General features: G+C 44.9%; 1 protein-coding gene across 2 annotated transcripts in view; it reads right to left on the bottom strand.

The window, feature by feature from the left end:
- The window catches only part of CACHD1 (cache domain containing 1), a 534,201-nt gene that overhangs the window by 178,710 nt on the left and 336,394 nt on the right, over positions 1-19,097 (bottom strand). For both annotated transcript variants that reach the window (XM_030205962.1, XM_030205963.1), the window contains exon 7: positions 14,261-14,477. In XM_030205962.1, coding sequence (XP_030061822.1) covers positions 14,261-14,477 — 217 coding nt within the window. The remainder of the gene's footprint in view (positions 1-14,260; positions 14,478-19,097) is intronic.

Below are 19,097 nucleotides of genomic sequence, written 5' to 3'. Positions count from 1 at the left end.
TACTACTCTAACCGATGAAACCGATACTTCCTCTGTATACTGCACAAGCCGGTATGTTTGAAAATATAAGCGAGATCAAATAAAAATGCTACCAACAATAAAGAACGACGTGGATGCAGTAGCTCATAGGTTTGTTTGATTTGGATGACGGCTGCGCACGGGCGAAAGAGAGATTAACTTAATTGGCTTCAGCTTTTTGAAATCATGTCATCTCCTGTCTCAATCTAACCTCCTTGGGCATTGGCAAACTAGGCATGCGCCCTGGACCCAAAAGTTTAGGGGGGCACTGTCAGATTTATCAGAATTAGAAAATGTTCAAAGAAGAGTGACCCAAATGATAAAGGGGATGGAACTCCTCTCATATGAGGAAAGGCTAAAGAGGTTAGGGCTCTTCAGCTTGCAAAAAAGACACAGATGAGGGGAGATGTGATTGAGGTCTACAAAATCCTGAGTGGTGTAGAGCGAGTAGAAATAAATCAATTTTTTACTTGTTCTAAAATTACAAAGACTAGGGGACACTCAAGGAAGTTACATGGAAATACTTTTACAAATAGAAGGTAATATTTTTTCATTCAACGAATAGTTAAGCTCTGGAACTCTTTACTGGAGGATGTAGTAACAGCGGTTAGCATATCTGGATTTAAAAAATGTTTGGACAAGTTCTTGGAGGAAACGTTCATAGTCTGCTATTGAGACAGACACAGGGAAGCAACTGCTTGCCCTGGGATTTGTAGCATGGAATGTTGCCATGATTTGGGTTTCTGCCAGGTACTTGTGACCTGGCTTGGCTACTGTTGAAAACACAATACTGGGCTAGATGAACCATTGGTCTGACCTAGTATGGCTACTCTTATATTCTTACTAGTAAAAAAGGCCGGTTTCTGGAACGAATGAAATGGGCGCTAGCAAGGTTTTCCTGGGAGTGTGTATGCAGGGCCGTGCCTAGGGTCTCTGGCGCCCCCCTGCAGACTATCAGTTGGCGCCCCCCCCCGTGAAAATGATCACGCCCCCCCCCCCCGGTGAAAATGATCGCTCACCACTTGCCACACTGACAGGAACTGTCAGCAATATTCTTAGAAACAAATTGCTATACATTGCAAAATAAGATAGCAGATGTAAATTCTCAAAGTGGACATATTCCAAACGCTAAAATGAAAATAAAATGATTTTTTTTTTACCTTTGTTGTCTGGTGACTTTCTTTTTCCGATCATGCTGGCCCAGTATCTGAGTCTGCTGCTATCTGTCCTCTTAACTCCATTTCCAGGGCTTCCTTTCCATTTATTTCTTTACTTTCCTCCTTTCTTCTTCATTTCTTGCTCTATATCCATTTCCAGCAATTTCTTCTCTCTCCCTGGGTCCTGCCCTCCCATCCATGTCCATTCTTGTCCCTCTCTGCCCTTCCCTCCTCCATCCATAGCCAGCAATCCTCCTCTCTCCCCTCCCCTCCATTTCCAGCAATTTGTCCTCTCCCTGGGCCCCCATGTCCATCCTTGTCCCTCTCTGCGCTTCCCTCCTCCTCCATCCATAGCCAGCAATCCGTCCTCTCCCTGGGCCCCCATGTCCATCCTTGTCCCTCTCTGCCCTTCCCTCCTCCATCCATAGCCAGCAATCCTCCTCTCTCCCCTCCCCTCCATTTCCAGCAAATTGTCCTCTCCCTGGGCCCCCATGTCCATCCTTGTCCCTCTCTGCGCTTCCCTCCTCCTCCATCCATAGGCAGCAATCCTCCTCCCCTCCATTTCCAGCAATTTGTCCTCTCCCTGGGCCCCCATGTCCATCCTTGTCCCTCTCTGCCCTTCCCTCCTCCATCCATAGCCAGCAATCCTCCTCTCTCCCCTCCCCTCCATTTCCAGCAATTTGTCCTCTCCCTGGGCCCCCATGTCCATCCTTGTCCCTCTCTGCCCTTCCCTGCTGCATCCATAGCTAGCAATCCTCCTCTCTCCCCTCCCCTTCCAGCAATTTGTCCTCTCCCTGGGCCCTGCTGCTGCCCTCCCATCCATGCCTCTCTGCCCTCCCATCCATGCCTCTCTGCCCTCCCATCCATGCCCTCCCATCCATGCCTGTCAGCAATTCTCTCCCCTGCTCTGCCCTCTCCCCTTCTGTCCAGTGATTTCTTCTCTCTCCCTGCCCTGCATCCATACATGGCCAACAATTCTCCTCTCCCCTGCCCTCCCCCCTACATGTGGCAGGCTGCAGCGTTTTTGCGAGGCAGCTCTGGCTCTCCCTCCTTCCTTCCTTAGTTCCCGCTCTGGCTCCCCGATCAGCAGCCCCCCCCCCCCCCGCGTGTTTTAACCTTTACGCGATGTCAATCAATGAAGAACGCACACCAGACTCGTTTCCAGCTTCTCTCTTCACACAGTGTCCCGCCCTCGCGGGAACAGGAAATGCATCATTGCTGACGCTGAAGGCGGGACACTGTGTGAAGAGAGAAGCTGGAAACGAATCTGGTGTGCGTTCTTCATTGATTGACATCGCGTAAAGGTTAAAACACGCGGGGGGGGGGGGGGGGCTGCTGATTGGGGAGCCAGAGCGGGAACTAAGGAAGGAAGGAGGGAGAGCCCGAGCTGCCTCGCAAAAGCGCTACGCTTGTGAGGGCAGCAGGGACATCCGAAGTCGACGATTGGGCTGGGGCGCCGGGGTGAGGGTAAGCACCGTGGCGGCGCCCTCCAGAGGTGGGCGCCCCCCTGCGGCGCTTACCTCGCTTACCGCATCGGCACGGCCCTGTGTGTATGTTTGAGAGAGAGAGAGCCAGAGTGAATGTGCGGGTGTGTGACAGAGTGAGACTGTCTGTGTGACAGTATGTATGTGAGAATGAGAGTGTGTGACAGGGCCCCCTCCCCTGTTCCTAATGCCCCTCACCCCGTTCCCTCCCCTCCTTGTCCTCCTCCTTCCCACACTTTGGGTTCCTTAAGGCTTTCAAAAGTCTATGTACCCCTGTGGCCCTAACGCCCAGTATCCGGATACCCCACCGCTTTCCTCCTCACCCCTCCCCCAAGATGTAATACTTTCACGTCCTTCATTTAAAAAAAAAAAGTGTCCTATCTACCCTGTGTACAAATGCCCGGCATTCAGATTGTGTTCCTCTCGTAAATTTTCATTTCTTTCATTCATTCAGAACTTGCCCCCCCCCCCCCCCCCAACACTTTTGGTTCCTTCAGTCTTTTAAAACTCTCCTATGTACCCTGTGTGCTAATGGCCAGCATTGAGATTGTTTTCCTGTCCCAAATTTGCATGTCTTTCAGTCATTCACAACTCCCCCCCCCCCCCCTTCTCCAGTTTAACACTTTGGTTTCCTTCAGTCTTTTAAAACTCTCCTATGTACCCTGTGTGCTAATGGCCAGCATTGAGATTGTTTTCCTGTCCCAAATTTGCATGTCTTTCAGTCATTCAGAACTCCCCCCCTCCCCCCCATTTAACACTTTCGGTTCCTTCAGTCTTTTAAAACTATCCTATCAACCCTGTGTCCTAATGGCCAGCACTCAGGGACTGAACTGCAAGGGCTGTGGGGGAAGCTGAGCTCTGCTGTTGCACAGGGTCTTTGTAAAAAAAAATTGTATTTAATTTTTTTAATAAAGTATAACAAAACACTGATCAAAATACACGTTTATTTTTACATAAAGGTATGTGCAGTGTCTTTGGAGAGAACCAGTGAATTTCCGGGGGGGGGGGGGGGGGGAGTGATAGATTGCTGCTAAAGAGTAGGACTCAGGAATGGGGAAATGTGTGAAGGGTCTGCTTTCAGCGGAGTTAAAACTGGTGGCAAATGCCAGAATTTTACATGATGATGGGGCCAACTTGGGGGGGGGGGGGGGTTCCACTGCATGAATGAGTACATGAGCAGCAGGACAGCACTAGAAAAGAGAGCTAGAAAGTGCATGTACTGTGTATGTTTTCTGTGTATCTGGTGAAGACAGTCTCATATAAAAGGTTCCCTTTGAAAATCTGGGCTGGAATGAAGAAGTTCAATGAAGAGAAATTTTCAGCCCAGCCCAGAGAATTTACTGTCAATAGGTTTGCCAACTGGCTGGTATTCAGACCTGGCTGGTTTTTGAATGGCCAGACCAGCTGCCAGCAGAGCCTTAAAACTGGCAACAGAAAAGCTGGGGGGGGGGGGGGGGGGGGGGGGGGGGGGGGTTGGTGCCTCCGGCTCATAGCCCCACAGTCCAGCAGCTCCCACTCCCTTCTCAGTTCCCAAGAGTCAGGCATCTCTCCATCTGCCTCTCCCCCTACCCCAAGGTTCCCATGCATCTGGCAGCATCTCTCCCTCCCTTCTCCCCCACCGCAGCTGCCCTCCAACATGAGTTGCTGGCAGTGAGGAAGAAGAACTACTTCCTACTGCCCCAGGGATTTCTCTCTGATGCAACTTCCTGTGAGCAGAATGCATCGGAGAGAAGGTTCTGAGGCTAGCAGAAGTAGTGTGCTCTCTTTGCTCACTGTGTTTGAGGAACCATGGGCAAGAGAAGAAGAGGGAGAGATACTAGACTTGCATGATGGTGGGGAGGCAGGGAAGGGATTGATGCCAGATTTGCATGGGGGGGGGGGGGGAGAGGGATTTGGTGCTAGATTTGCACCTGAGGGAGCGAGAACAATTGATTTCAGATCTATATGGGATAGGGGAATGGATTGATACATAATCCTGTGGCAGGAAAGAGGAAGGAAGTCAGACCTGAGGGGAGGGAAGAAATACTATACTGGGAGGGGAAGGGAAAGATGCTGTACACATGGCAGGGCAGTGGAGGAAAAAAAAAAAGCGAGACTAGACCTAAGGAGTGAAGAGAGAGAGGGAGGGATGCTGGTCCAGTAGAGGGAGAGAGAGAGAGAGGGATGAGATGCTGATCCTGGGTTGGGGGAGTGGGAAGAGGGGAAAAGTGAGGAGATAAGCTAGACAAGGGATAGGACAGGGACACAGAGAAAAGATGGTGAGCATGGAGGGAGAATAGGGACCGGGACACAGAGAGGCAATGCTAGACATAGGGGGAAGGATAGGGACACAGAGGGCATATACTGAACATGGGGAGAGGATAGAGACAGGAACATAGAGGAAAGATTCTGGACAAGACAGATAAGAGACACAGGAAATATGGATGGTGAACATGTAGAAAAGTGAAATGGGCAGGAGACCCTGGCAAGAAAATTACAAAAAAAGAAAAAGAAGAAAAGAAAAGTAGAAAAAAAAAGACACTGGGCCCAAATGAAATGAAATGGAAAAATAAAATGCTCACACAACAATGGTAGAAAAAATATTTTGTTTTGAATGTATTGATTGGAATATGCCAGCTTTTGGAAAGGTTCATCTTTGATATTTTACATTTCAGTTTCTAATCCTCTAATAATTACTGTATATGCAGAATCATTCCTGAGGTTTCCAGTTCAGTTTTTGCTTTCATATCTCTATTACTGATGTGTGGTCCCTTGTTTCATATTAAAGGGTCTTCTCTTTGTTTTGTGTGTGTAACCAAGATGTGGTATTCGGTTACTGTTTTATTTGTAGGGCTCTGTAACATTCTTATTTGCTCTGTTTTTCTAGCAGGAAGGACACTGGTGTTCTAGTGTGCTGTCTTTTTATAAGTAGGGTTGTTGCTGTTTAAGTCCTGGGCATTCTCTCTTTCTAGTCCCTGCTGCCCACAATCAGCTAGCTCTAAAAGACCTATGGAGTGAGGTAGCCAGTGCCATCCCTGGCCATTCCAAACCAATGGAGGGTTAAGTGGCTTGCCTAAGGCCACAAGGAGCTGCCGCAGCATTTGAACTTGGGCCCTCTAATTCCCAGCCTGCTGCTCTATTAGGCTACTTCTCTGTCCCGTCCTAGACATTAGTGATACTTTATTATGACAGATTTTCTATATCAGTCTGGAATGAACTTTTTCTTTTTGTAAAGTTTGATTATTGGAGCTCTGTTTCTGTTATTTTGTTTGTGAAATAATCATAGAAGGCCCAATATTCAAAATGATTTAACCGACTAGGCCTCTTAAATATTGTTTTAGCGCCTAACTGTAGATATCCATTCAGCGGAGGTAACTAGTTACCTCCCGCTGAGTATATGCAGTTAGGGGCTAGCTACTAATCGGTCATATTGCGCAACACAGCTGGTTAGGTGTGGATATTCAGCGCCAAACTGGCTATGTTTAGCAATTAAAACAGGCTGCATAAACAACAGGCCTATCTTTAACTGCTAAGCACTTAACCGGTTAGCGCTGAATACTGGCTTAACTGGTTAAGTTGCCACGGTTAAAAACAAAACTGGATTTTCAATGTCAGTCGCCAGAAATGGCCCAGCATTGAATATCCAGGATTAATGCTGATGGCAAGTCACCAGGCTGATGGGCAAGAACATAAGTATATGTGGCAGTGTTTTCTTTTGAGATGGCCCCCCAGTGCTGACTGTTGGCTGTACAGGGGCATGGAGGTAAAGGGTACAACAGTAGATGTGGTAAGGGATGGGGCAAAGCGTGTGGGTGGGACAAGGAGGGGGCATGGAGCAGTGCATGTGTCGTTTTTCTTTGTCAAAAAGTTAGTGACCCTATCTGTTAACTATTCAATTACTTCACCAAATTCCTTTGAAAATTGTCCTAATATTCCCACCATTCTGCCTATAGTTTTTCAGAGGCATCAGAAAAAGCTAAAATATTTTATTTTGCTTTTCCATTTTGAACCTTTTTACACATGTAAAACCTATAGCCAAAATCAGTGTTCTATTTATAGCCTCTGATGATACCACCACTTGAAATCAGCACTTTGTGTCCCATAATGTACCAGGATAGGGTTGCAGAAATCCAAGACTGGCTCAGAATTTCCCTACTGGAACTAGATAACTTGGTAGCTCTCCATCTCTACCTATTAAGCCCTTCCATTTAAAGCATGTGCTTGCATAGTTCCCATGCTCACTCACAAACTATTAACGTTATCATACCCCTAGCTAGGCTCTGCACTTTTCCCTGCTACTTCTGTAGAGGTGCAATGATGGTGGGAGATTGGGGTCCCTGGTGGGGGTGGGGGGCCTTCATAAATATATGTTTGCCTATGGCCCAATATAGTGTTAATCCAGCCCTGCCAACAGGAACTAAACTCTTCGAGAGCCCCTTTTCCATAAATCTTTTATAGGGACTACATAACTTCATGCTTATGATTCAGGTTCAAAGCAGGCTAGATGGTTCATCAAGATGGGACTGAGTGAGGCAGGAGACAGACAGTCATTTTTGCTGGAGCCACCTAATGTTCCCATCAGCCAGTATTTGGCCAACATGGCTAGTTTTCTTTAAGAAAGGCTAGTAGGACCTTTAAAACAGGCATCACTGCTGCCAGCATTACACACACAGTCTCCTCCAGGCCATCTCTACAGGTTTCCCCCAGAACTATTTTCAGACTTTTTTTTTTTTTTTTTTTTAAGAGAACAGGCTACACAAGTGGTTCCCAAACTTTTTTGGTTCACAGCACCCTTTGTGTCTGAGCAATGTTTTGCGGCACCCCCCCCCCCCCCCCACAGGTCTCCATCTTTTTCTCTGCACAAAAATAACAGTGCTAGGGTGTCCCTATAACCAGCCCCTCCAAATGACACACTGATTATGATTTATAGCAAATTACCACTCTACCTATGAAAAGTTATTCCGTTATTATACTTCCTCTCTGTACAGCCATATGATGCAGAAGCTAGCAGCTTTGAAAATGTAAGTGACAAATAAAAATGCTACCAACAATAAAAAAAATGACAGCGTGGATGCAGCAGCTCATAGGTTGGTTTGCTAGGTTTCCTTGCTTTGTGTTGAGTAGGAAGGGGAAACAGAGACTGATCTACTGGCTTCAACTTTTTTACTTCATCCCGTCTTCCGTTTTCATCCAACCTCCTTGGCAGCAAAAGCGAGTCCTGAAGGCTGTCTGCTCTGTGTCCCCAGTGGCCACAACAAAAAAATGCAAGTGCCTCTGCTGGTCCTCTGTCCCTGCTGTCAACTGCAGTAGTGGTTTGGGTGGTGACGGGAGGGAGGTTGGGATTTGCTGCGGCACCCCAGAGAGTTCGCTGCGGCAAACCAGGGTGCCATGGCGCACAGTTTGGGAACCGCTGGACTACACCTAAATCCAATAGCAGCAGCAACAAACTACAAAGGAGCTCAAGATTTACTGAGTCTATGGTACTCCGCTTCCAGGCCCTGCTTCCCACATAGAGATCAGAATCATTATGGGAAATGGAACTGAGCATGGGCCTTCAGTTTGTTGCTAGTGTTGTTGCCTCAAAAGGTGTAGGGAGGGGGAGGCTGTGGAGAGAGGGAGAAACCATCTAATATGGACCTTACACCGCTTCAAATCTGTCTGGATAAAGTGGCAGATTGGCTCACAACATATCAATTAGTATTAAATCCAGATAAGACTATAACATCTTGGATAGTAGCACAGGGCACATGTCCAGCAGTGGTACCTATGCTATTTGGCCAGAACATCCCTACAGTTAAATCCTTTAGATACTTTGGGGTTATAATCGATTCTGCTTGACTTTTGAGGAACAAATATCCGACGTAGTAAAAAAATCTTTTTTCCATCTTAGGAGACTTCGGTCAGTTAGGAATTCAATTAGTAAGGATTCCCTCAAAACATTGACATCTGTTTATATTACCTCACGTTTAGATTATTGTAATATCATATATGCAGGGATCACTCAAGCCAGCTTGAAACAACTACAAAGAATACAGAATACAGCAGCACGTATGATTTGTAGGGCCCGGAGGGATGACAGAGTAACACCTTTACTACATCAACTGCATTGGCTTCCGGTTGAAGCAAGAGTTAAGTTTAAAGCCTTAGTTTTGACCCATAAGGCTTTTTATACACTAAACCCTGATTATCTGTCAAATCTAACTATTCCTTACACTGCCACACGAACCCTTAGATCCCTAACAGACAACAGGTTAGTGATTCCTCCTCTCGCTAGGGCTAGGTGGGAATCTACACGGAATTCGGCTTTTTTCTATTTGTCCCCCTCTCTTGGTATCTGTAATGTATATTAAATCAAAACTGTACTGTTTGTTTGTGTAGATTATATTATGTACTTAATCCTGTATTTGAGGTGCTCTCCTGTATATTAAATCATGAGTTATACTGTTTTTCATCTTATGTAGCTAGTTTGTGGTTTGCTGTGCTTTCCCGTAATGATTGGAGTTCTAATGTTTGTCCAACCTGTACATATTGTATTGTTTCTTTTTATTTTATAAATTGTAAACCGTTCTGTCTTGCAGTAGCAATAAGATACGGTATATAAATTGACGTAAATAAATAAATAAAAAGGGAGAGAGACGAAGATGCAGGGATTGTGCAAGACAGGGAAAGATGGGAGGGGCCATACGAATGTCAACACCACTTTATTATCCATTACTTTAGGAAGGATACTCTTGCTGCGTCAAATGCAATATTAATAATCACAAAATGGTAGAATCTCATTAATGGCCAGATGACAGAAAACCCTGCGCTGTTCCAAACAGTGCTTTAAAAATAGCACTGGAACAGTGCAGAGCTTTACCACCCTTAGAATCAGAGATAATAGCATGCAAATTTACGTGTGCTATTATCTCTGATCATAGGGTAAAGCGCAGGAGGATTGTGCCTGAGAATGTTCTGAGGCACAATCCTCCTGCACTTGTTTGACAGGTCATGGCTATGAAAAGCCAAGACCTGTCAAACACAGGGGTTGGAGGTCCGTGGAACCACCAGACCCCAAAAAGCATAGCTCTGGTGGACTAGTACCCCCATCCCGAGCCAGTGACACCCCCGATACACGTTTGAGGGGGCTAGAGATCCCATGGGTCCCCAGCCCCCTTAACCCCCTAGCATCCCCCCAATTAAAGCCCTGGTGGCCCAGTGGGCTGTGAATGAAACCACCCCCAACCTGGTGGTCTAACGGCCCTCTTCCCTGTCCCCCCCCATACCTTTGTTGGAGGAGGGCGACAGACTCCCTCCTCTTCCAGCAGTGCCAGATGCACTGGGCAGGGCTGGGCACTGCCATTTTTGAGGCGGCACTACTGAAAGAGAGGCGGCACTGTTGGAAGACAAGGGTGTCTATCTCCTTCCTCCAATAAAGGTACTTGTGTCGGGGGGGGGGGGGGGGGGGGATCCACCGGACCTCCAGCCCCCATGTCATGTGTGTGTGGGGGTAGGGTTCCATTGGTGGGAATGGGGGGCCTGCTAGCATGCAAATGCATGCTGGATAGGGCTTACCATTCCTCCCCAATGGTCTACAAACCCTAACACCAGCTCCGAGCTGGTGTAGGGTTTTCATCGGACAGTGTGCCAATGTTTGGCATGTTGCTCGCTGATTATTGGGAAGGAATAGGTTTAGCAAGCATTTGCATGCTACTTGTGCTAAGAGCCCTGTTTAGCATGCATTTGCATGCTAGTTGCGCTTGCAGGTTCTGATCATGGGGTGGTAGCAAACACGTTTGCTTCTGATCATCTGCCCATAAATGTGGTTGCTGGCTTTAGGACTGACGAAAAGCATTTCAAACAGAGCTCCTTTCCTTGAAAAGGTGCTTTATATTGAACGTTTGTTTTCAAAAACAAGGCAGCCGAGAGCTTGTTAAGAAGATAGTATTGTGCAGCCAGGTTTTACACAATATTGCTTCTAAAACCAGCTGAAAATTGTCAAACCGATGAGATACTAGACACATGGATCCAAATAGTTTGAGGAATGTTTAACATTATCTTCCCTTTCCTAATGGCAAAGATAGGACTGCTAAGTCACATAAAGTTATTGATAGTCCCAATGCCACATTTTAACTTTGTTCCTCTAAGGCAGGCTTGTCTAACCTACTACCCGTGGGCCAGAACCTGACCTACCAAGTGCTTTTTTCTGGCTCTCAGAAACTTGACAATTCTTGAACTGCTCTAAGGCATATTGAAATATCAGCTTTTGGATTAATGTTTAACTCATTGTTTTTCTGCTTACTGCTCAGTAATAGCTAAACTCTTTCCAAGGACTTTGTCATAAACTAAGAAGATGCTCCTTCAAAAGCAGGGTCTTTTATAAATGAAAAAAGGAGGACTACAGAGAACACTGCTTAATTCTCCCCCTTTCACCCATCCCTGAGGGTTTACTTGCTAGCATTAGAACTTTGGAAAGTGGTCATATCAGGCTTAATGCTATAGAAAGCGAAATTCTACAGGTATCACTAGGCACTTATTAAAATCTTATATTTATTTTAAAAAGTACAAAGCTCTAATAACAACATAACACTACAATAGGCAGGGATTTTGTATATATTATGAAGAAAAAGGTTTTGTTGATTTTTTCAAAGGCCTCCAAAAATCAGTAAAATGTCCAAAAACAGATCTGCCAGAGCCTTAAAAAAAAAAAAAAAAGTTAACAATTACACTGTAATACTTAACAAATCAATATCAGATGCCCAACAAAAAGCATACATATGCCTTTAAAAATATTTAATGACCCTCACATACAAAACAATTAACATAAGAACATAAGAATAACCACACTGGGTCAGACCAATAGTCTATCTAACACAGTATCCTGTTCCCAACAGTGGCCAATCCAGGTCACAGGTACCTGACAGAAACCCAAATAGTAGCAATATTCCATGCTACCAATCCTAGGGCAAGCAGTGGCTTCCCCATGTCTGTCTCAATAGTAGACTATGGACTTTTCCTCCAGGAACTTATCCAAACTTTTAAAAACCCAGATATGTTAACTACTGTTAACACATCCTCTGGCAACGAGTTTCAGAGCTTAACTATTCGTTGAATGAAAAAATATTTCCTCCTATTTGTTTTAAAGTATTTCCATGTAACTTCATTAAGTGTCCCCTAGTCTTTGTACTTTTTGAAAGAGTAAAAAATCGATTCACTTCTACTCGTTCTACACCACTCAGGATCTTACGGACCTCAATCATATCTCCCCTAACTTCTTTAGCCTTTCCTCATGAGGAGTTCTATCCCCTTTATCATTCTGGTCGCTCGTCTTTGAACCTTTTCTAATTCCGCTGTATCATTTTTGAGATACAGTGACCAGAATTGCACACAATACTCAAGGTGAGGTCACAACATGGAGCGATACAGAGGCATTATAATATCATTGGTCTTATTTTGCATCCCTTTCCTAATAATTCCTAGCATCCTGTTTTTTTTTTTGGTTGCCGCAACACACTGGGCAGACGATTTCAATGTATTGTCTACAACGACACCTAGATCTTTTTCTTGGGTGCTGACCCCAAGCTGGACCCTAGCATCAGTGAAAACCTTCAGTGAACAGACACCCTTAACCAGATGAAAATATATTATCTGTGTTTGATTACAGGCATATTATCTACTTATGCCTGTCAGTGATCACAACTAAATCAAAAAGATGGGCATCTCGGTGGCCTATCAGGATTACACTTGGATAATAAAACCGGCCAGATAGTGCCCTTCTCCAGCTTAAAGCATGTAAAAGCATGGTGTGATTTGTGCACAGATAATCTTGACTTGTGTGCACAATTTGGTATGTGCCCTATGTAGAAATGAGTTTTACACATGAGCTAGCTGGCTTTTTCGGCTGAAAACTGAACCTGGATTTTGTTGCCAAGTCCAAAAGTGAAACCGAAATTTGGTCAGCCTCTATCTGACACACATCTAAAGATCCCATGTAGTCAGCAGGATCTTAAAACTTTAAGGTTCAACAGAACATTGTCTTTCAATATCTGTGCCAGCAAAGCTCGTTCTCAAGAAACAAAAGCCAAATAAAGAGTGCATGCATCCTCGTGTGGGTTAAACAGAGAATGGAATCAAAGCAAAACTTAAATGACCTTCACACTTTAAAACAAGGCCTAGAGGGATGTAGCCTGCATGGAGCAGCAGGTACAACCCTAAACAAAGGCACAGAGGGTCTAATCTGCAAAGAGAGACTGGTACAACTCTAGCCGCCTTACTGGGAAACCTAGATGGACCATACAGACCCTAATCACAACTACACAAAGAAAAAGCACAAGTTATAATAGTAATGAAATGTAGAAAGATGCAAGGCAGCTCCTTCTTGGCACCAAGTCCTAATGAACACAAGTGCTATACTTGGAACGGTTTTGTCCCCACTGGGTTTTACAATTATCGGCTTGATTCTCCTCTCCTTCCTCTCTCAGATGAGGCTGAAAAATTTATTTCCGTATCTCTGGTGTCTGATCTCCCTTACAGCTAAGCAAGGGAAGAAGCAGCCTTAGCGTGTACTTCAACAATAAGAAATTTCCCCTGCTAAAAAATAAAACAAGAGAGCCCAACGATAACAAAAGGATTCAGTCCTGACTTACGCTAAGAGACCAAAGTATCATGAAAGAAAAAACATTAAGGCAACATTGCAGCAATATTTCTGCATTTTAATTACACACTGATCAAAACATAAGATGCTATCCTCTTTCTTGGACACTTGGCAAAGATCAAGACAGTTTACTATGTAACTCTATACCCACTAAATTATATTTATTGGGATTTATTAACTGCCTTTATGAAGAGATTTACCCAATGCAGTGTGTCACACAATCGGCAATTAAGGCAAACAAATATATAAGTGTTGCCATACTGGGACAGACTGAAGGTCCATCAAGCCCAGTATCTTGTTTCCAACAGTGGCCAACCCAGTCACAAGTACCTGGCAAGATCCCAAAACAGTACAATACATTTTATGCTGCTTATCCCAGAAATAAGCAGTGGATTTTTCCAATCCATTTTAATAATGGCTTATGGACTTTCCTTTTAGGAAGCTAGTCAAACCTTTTTAAACCCTGCTAACTGCTTTTACCACATTCTCTGGCAACGAATTCCATGGGGGAGATGGGGGAGGGGCGCGAAAGGGCACAGAGTTTAAAATAGAGATCTAATTTGCATTTGTGGTTTCTTTTGTGTGGCATTTCCATCTCATCATAAAATATACAAAGGGACACAAGCTGCTGAGTAATCATTCCTTGGGCTACAATTCTCAGGCTAGTCCTACCTCTCATCCAACATAAAAGTATGGTTTGGAATGATGCATACACCCCTCAAACCACAATAAGGTAAAACTCTGAAGCCACTAAACCTGTTGGGCTGCCAATTAGCATCAGAAAGGATTCACACCTTGTGGTGGGAGGGAGAGCACAGGTTAACAGGCCTGAAAGGATGTAAGGATGGAGGGAATGATTTGTTTTAAACTCTCTTCCCTAGTGGCATTTTCCATATTTTTAAAAAACATTTACTCCTCCCTGGAAGGAAATAAAGATTTGTTTATCCTCATGCTTTTCTGCTTTTGGATCTGTTTAATAAAGGACTTACTTGCTTGGGGCTTGGTGCCATTGTTGGTATTCCTTATCAGCTGAAATGCTTTCTGAAACCCCACTGCATGCTGGGTAGGGCTTTCAGATGACTTTATACTGCTGACAAAGGAAGACATTTTCCTTTTGGTCTCACTGGTGGCAGGAGAGAGAAACGTCTTGTAGCACTGGTCCAGGGAGCAGGTCCTTACTGTGTCAGCCACAGTCAACATGGAAATCTTAGGTAATATATATGATAATAGAAAATAAGGTTGTTAAAGTAGGCAAAAAACAGTGAGCTATGAACTAAAAATAAGAAAATGTATTACCACAAACCAAAAACACCCAAGAGAAATAATTATCCACAACTGCACAGACTCCTTTATTTTTAAACAGAATTTGGTTCTTAATCCAGTTCGCTGGACACACCTAGGCGGTCAGGATACCTATAATGGATATGCATGAGATAAATTTGCATGCACTGCCTCCACTGTATGCAAAACTCTCATGCATATTGATTGTGGGTGTCCTGAAAACCTAACTGGCTAGGTTGAGAACCCCCATTTTAGATGCTAGGTCAAATCGATTTTTTTAAACATATTTTTATGTTTAGATGCCAACTTTTCCATATTACCAACAGATAAGGGGACAATATTCACTAATAAAGGATGCCTCAAACCTGTGTGGATCTGAAATGCCACTGCTGAAAAATCAATATCCCAGGGAGCCCCTGAGAAAGATTAGTCTAAGGACAAATAAGGAGAGGGGGGAGGGAAAAAGAAAGACAACAACCTTTATTTTCTCAGATAAAAGTCTGCTAGTGTGCTAGTGTGTTTTAAAAGGTGAAAATCAAATCATTCTCCAGGGATCTCAATGAAAAATCTGTTATACATGACTATGTCTTTTTTTTTTTTTTTAATAAAATGCTCAAACACTAGTATAAGTTGCACTGAATCTCAGGAAAATATAACCATGTCAGGATTTTCTTCCTTTCTCCCACAAGACACACTTTTCTGGTGAATTCTAGTGCATATAACCAACTGAAGTCCTCTATTTTACCACTACACAGGTGGTCTTCCCAACATTGCCCTTCCAAATGTCTGAGCCATGTTCTGAAGAGGCACTTTCAAGAGTGTGAAAGTACAGTTCCATTTCTATGCAGACTTTGGCCCTTTGCTGAGACTGCTAACACTACTATGCAGTGCTACAGGTTTTCTGTAAGAGGTGGGCTGGATGGACAGCTAACATGCTGCTGCTACCAGTGCCACAACCATTCCAGCAGAACATAGCTTTAAGTCGCTTCAGTGAGGCCCCAACTTCATCCAAAGCCATTTAATCAGTGTAGAATTCTTCCCCCTCCCCAAACAAGCATCACAGGAGGAAGAAGGGGAAGACACCCCCTCTCCTCCTCCTACCCATACAGCTTGGCTTTGGTCAGCCCTCTAGCAGGGGTGCCAATTGGTACCTGTGATGACTTTGCCACACACTCAAAGATCTATGAAGACATTGGTCACTCAGAGACTCAACGTTTATGTGGTACAATTTATAGATGCCAAAGAAATCCTACAAAGTTTAAAAAAATAGAATAGCTACAAATATATTTTGATCCGTAAATGTGTATATAATTAGGAATATTTTCATTGGCATTTACCGAGGTAAACTGGCTATTTCTTAATAATTCTATTTTCATAGTACTACTGGATGCATGCATTGTCACACAATAGTGATAAGTACTCAGGTAAAATATGTTCCTTCCCTGTAGAGCTTAAAATCCAAGTGGGTACCTGAGGCAATGGGAAGGATACAGTTATTTGCCCAAGGTTCCAAGAAGTGTCAGTGATGACAGGATTTGAACCCACTATTCTAATCACTAGGCCACGCCCTCTCCTTAAACCTGTCTACCTTCATTCAAGTTCATAGTACAGAGGGTTTTCCATAGAGAGAAAATACTTACTTCCAGCAGGTATTCTCCAAGACAGCAGGCCATTCATTCTCAAATGTGAATGATGTCATCCACATCGCCCGGTACAGAACACTCGATAGAGTATTACAGCTTTTGAACAGCTCACACTGCATTCCCACCATGCATGCACAATTGCATTTCTGCCCACCACGAGAGTGTGGGACATGCAGTACAACAGGATAGCGACAAAATAGGAAACAACTCCTGGGGAAGGTGATGGGATCTGATATACCGTTTTTCTGTAGTTACAATCAAAGCGGTTTACATATTATATACAGGTACTCATTTAGTACCTGAGGCAATGGAGAATTAAGTGACTTGCCCAGAGTCACAAGGAGCCACAGTGGGAGGTGGGAGGATATGTGCGAATGAATGGCCTGCTGTCCGCAGAGAATATCTGCTGCAAGTAAGTATCTTCTCTTTCTCCAAGGACAAGCAGACCAAATTCTCACATGTGGGAATCCCTAGCTACCAGGTTCACCTAAAACCACCACCACAGGTCAATTGGAACTTGCAATGGTGAGCTAAAAAAGATGATCAACCTGAAATTATATACTGCCTGGAACAGAACAAAATGGGCCTGGGGTGGGGGGGGGGTGGAGTTGGATTCTAGACCCCGTACAAATTCGGCAAAACTGTCTGTCCAAATTGACTATTGCATCAAGTATCCTGCTCAAGGCAGTAGTGAGATGTGAATGTGTGGACTGAAGACCACATCGCAGCCTTGCAAATTTCTTCAGTGGAGGCTGACTTGAAGAGGGCTACCAATGAAGCCATGGCTCTGACATTGTGAGACTTGACATGACCCTCAAGAGTCAGCCCAGCCTGGGCATAAGTGAATGAAATGCAATCTGCCAAGCAATTGGAAATGGTGCATTTCCCGATGGCGACCCCCATCCTGTTGGGATTAAAAAAACAAAACAAAACGCTGGGTGGACCGTCTGTAGGGCTTAGCCAACTCCAAGAAAAAGGCCAATGCTCAATTGCAGTCCAGGGTGCAGTGTGCATTCGCTATGATGGGAATGAGGTTTGGGAAAGAATATCGAAAGGACAATAGACTGGTTCAGATGGAACTCCAATGCTACCTTAGGCAGGAACTTAGGGTGCATGCGGAGAACTACTCTGTTGTGATGAAACTTAGTATAAGGTGGATCTGCTACTAGGGTTTGAAGCTCACTGACCCCTGTGAGCTGAAGTAACTGCCACCAAAAACAAGACCTTCCAGGTCAAGAACTTCAGTTGACAGGAATCAAGTGGCTCAAAAGGAGCTTTCATCAGCTGGGTGAGGATGATGTTGAGGTCCCATGACACAGGTGGAGGTTTGACAAGGAGCTTTGTCAACAGCAAACCTCTCATGAAGCAAACAACTAGAGGCTGCCCAGAGTTGGGCTTACCCTCTACATGGTGATAAGCACTAATTGAACTGAGGTGAACCTGAAAACAGCTGGTCTCGAGACTAGACTCAGAGACGTGTAGATAGTATTCAAGCAGGTCTGTGAAGGGCAAGAAATAGTATCTAGGGCCCTGCCCTCACACCAGACGGCAAACCTCCTCCAGTTGAAAGGGTAACATCTCTTAGTGGAATCTTTCCTGGAAGCCAGAAAGACCTTGGAGATACACTATGGAAGATGCAAGGAAGAAAATTCTAAGCTCCAGGGACTGGAGTTTGGGATGCCGAAGAGATCCCTCATTCTGCGTGATGAGAGTCAGAAAACACTCTAATCTTCAAGGTTCTTCAGAAAATAACTCCAGAAGAAGAGGGAATCAGATCTGCCTGGGCCGATAAGGAGCAGGCAGATCTGGTTCCCTCGGTCTCACTTGAGTTTCAGCAAAGTCTTCCCCATGAAAGGGATGGAAGGATATGCATACAGAAGACCGTTCCCCCAATGCAGGAGGAAGACATCTGATGCTAGTCTGTCATGTAGCCTGACCCTGGAACAGGACTGAGGGACCCAGTGGTTGAGTGGAGTGGCAAAGAGATCCATCGAGGGGGTGCCCCACTCTCGGAAGATCTCACAGGTAATACTCATACTGAGTGACCACTTGTGTGGTTCCATGAACCTGCTTAGTCTGTCAGCCAGAGTGCTGTATTTGCCCGTCAGGTATGTGGCCCTGAGAACTACCCTGTTCTGGACAGCCCAGTGCCACATTTGACACAGATGGTATGATCCAGTACCCCCCTGCTTGTTGGTGTAATATATTGCAACTTGATTGTCCATTTGAATGCTCCAGGAGGTTGATCTGAAGATCTGATTCCTGAGCTGACCAAGCACCTTGGGTGTGAAGCCCATACATATCAGCTCCCCGCCCCAGGTGGGATGCATCAGTTGATAGCACTTGCTGAGACTGAGCAATTTAGAATGGGAGTCCCACAGTCAAACTGGTCCAAACTGACTACCAGAGAAGGGAGTGTACCAGCTCCAGTGTCACTTGGATGATATCTGCTAGGTTGCTGGAGGCCTGACACCATTGGGAAGCTAGAGTCCACTGGACCATTCTCATGTGAGGACGTGCCATAGGTGTGATATGTGCCATGGAGGCCATGTGGCCAAGCAACCTCAACATCTGCCGAGCCGTGACCTGCTGGCTGGCTCGAACCCAAATGGCGAATGCAACTGGAACATCCGCCCTCAGCATAGAGAGATAGGCTCATGTCTACTGTATGTCTAGAAGGGATCTAATGAACTCCAATTGCTCAACAGGGAGCAGATGGAACTTTGGGTAGTTTAAAACAAGCTTTAGTAGCTCCAGCACCTGAATAGTTCTCCGCATGGACTCCTGAGCATCGTCCTTCGACGTGTGCTTCACCAGCCAATCATCCAGGTAGGGAAACTCATGGACTCCCAGACTGCATACAGATGCTGCGACTACGGCTAAGCACTTGGTGAAAACCCTG

Source organism: Microcaecilia unicolor, chromosome 6, assembly GCF_901765095.1.
Source record: "Microcaecilia unicolor chromosome 6, aMicUni1.1, whole genome shotgun sequence".
Taxonomy (NCBI): domain Eukaryota; kingdom Metazoa; phylum Chordata; class Amphibia; order Gymnophiona; family Siphonopidae; genus Microcaecilia; species Microcaecilia unicolor.
Note: the sequence above shows the minus strand (reverse complement) of the source record. Positions and strands in the feature narration are given on the sequence as shown.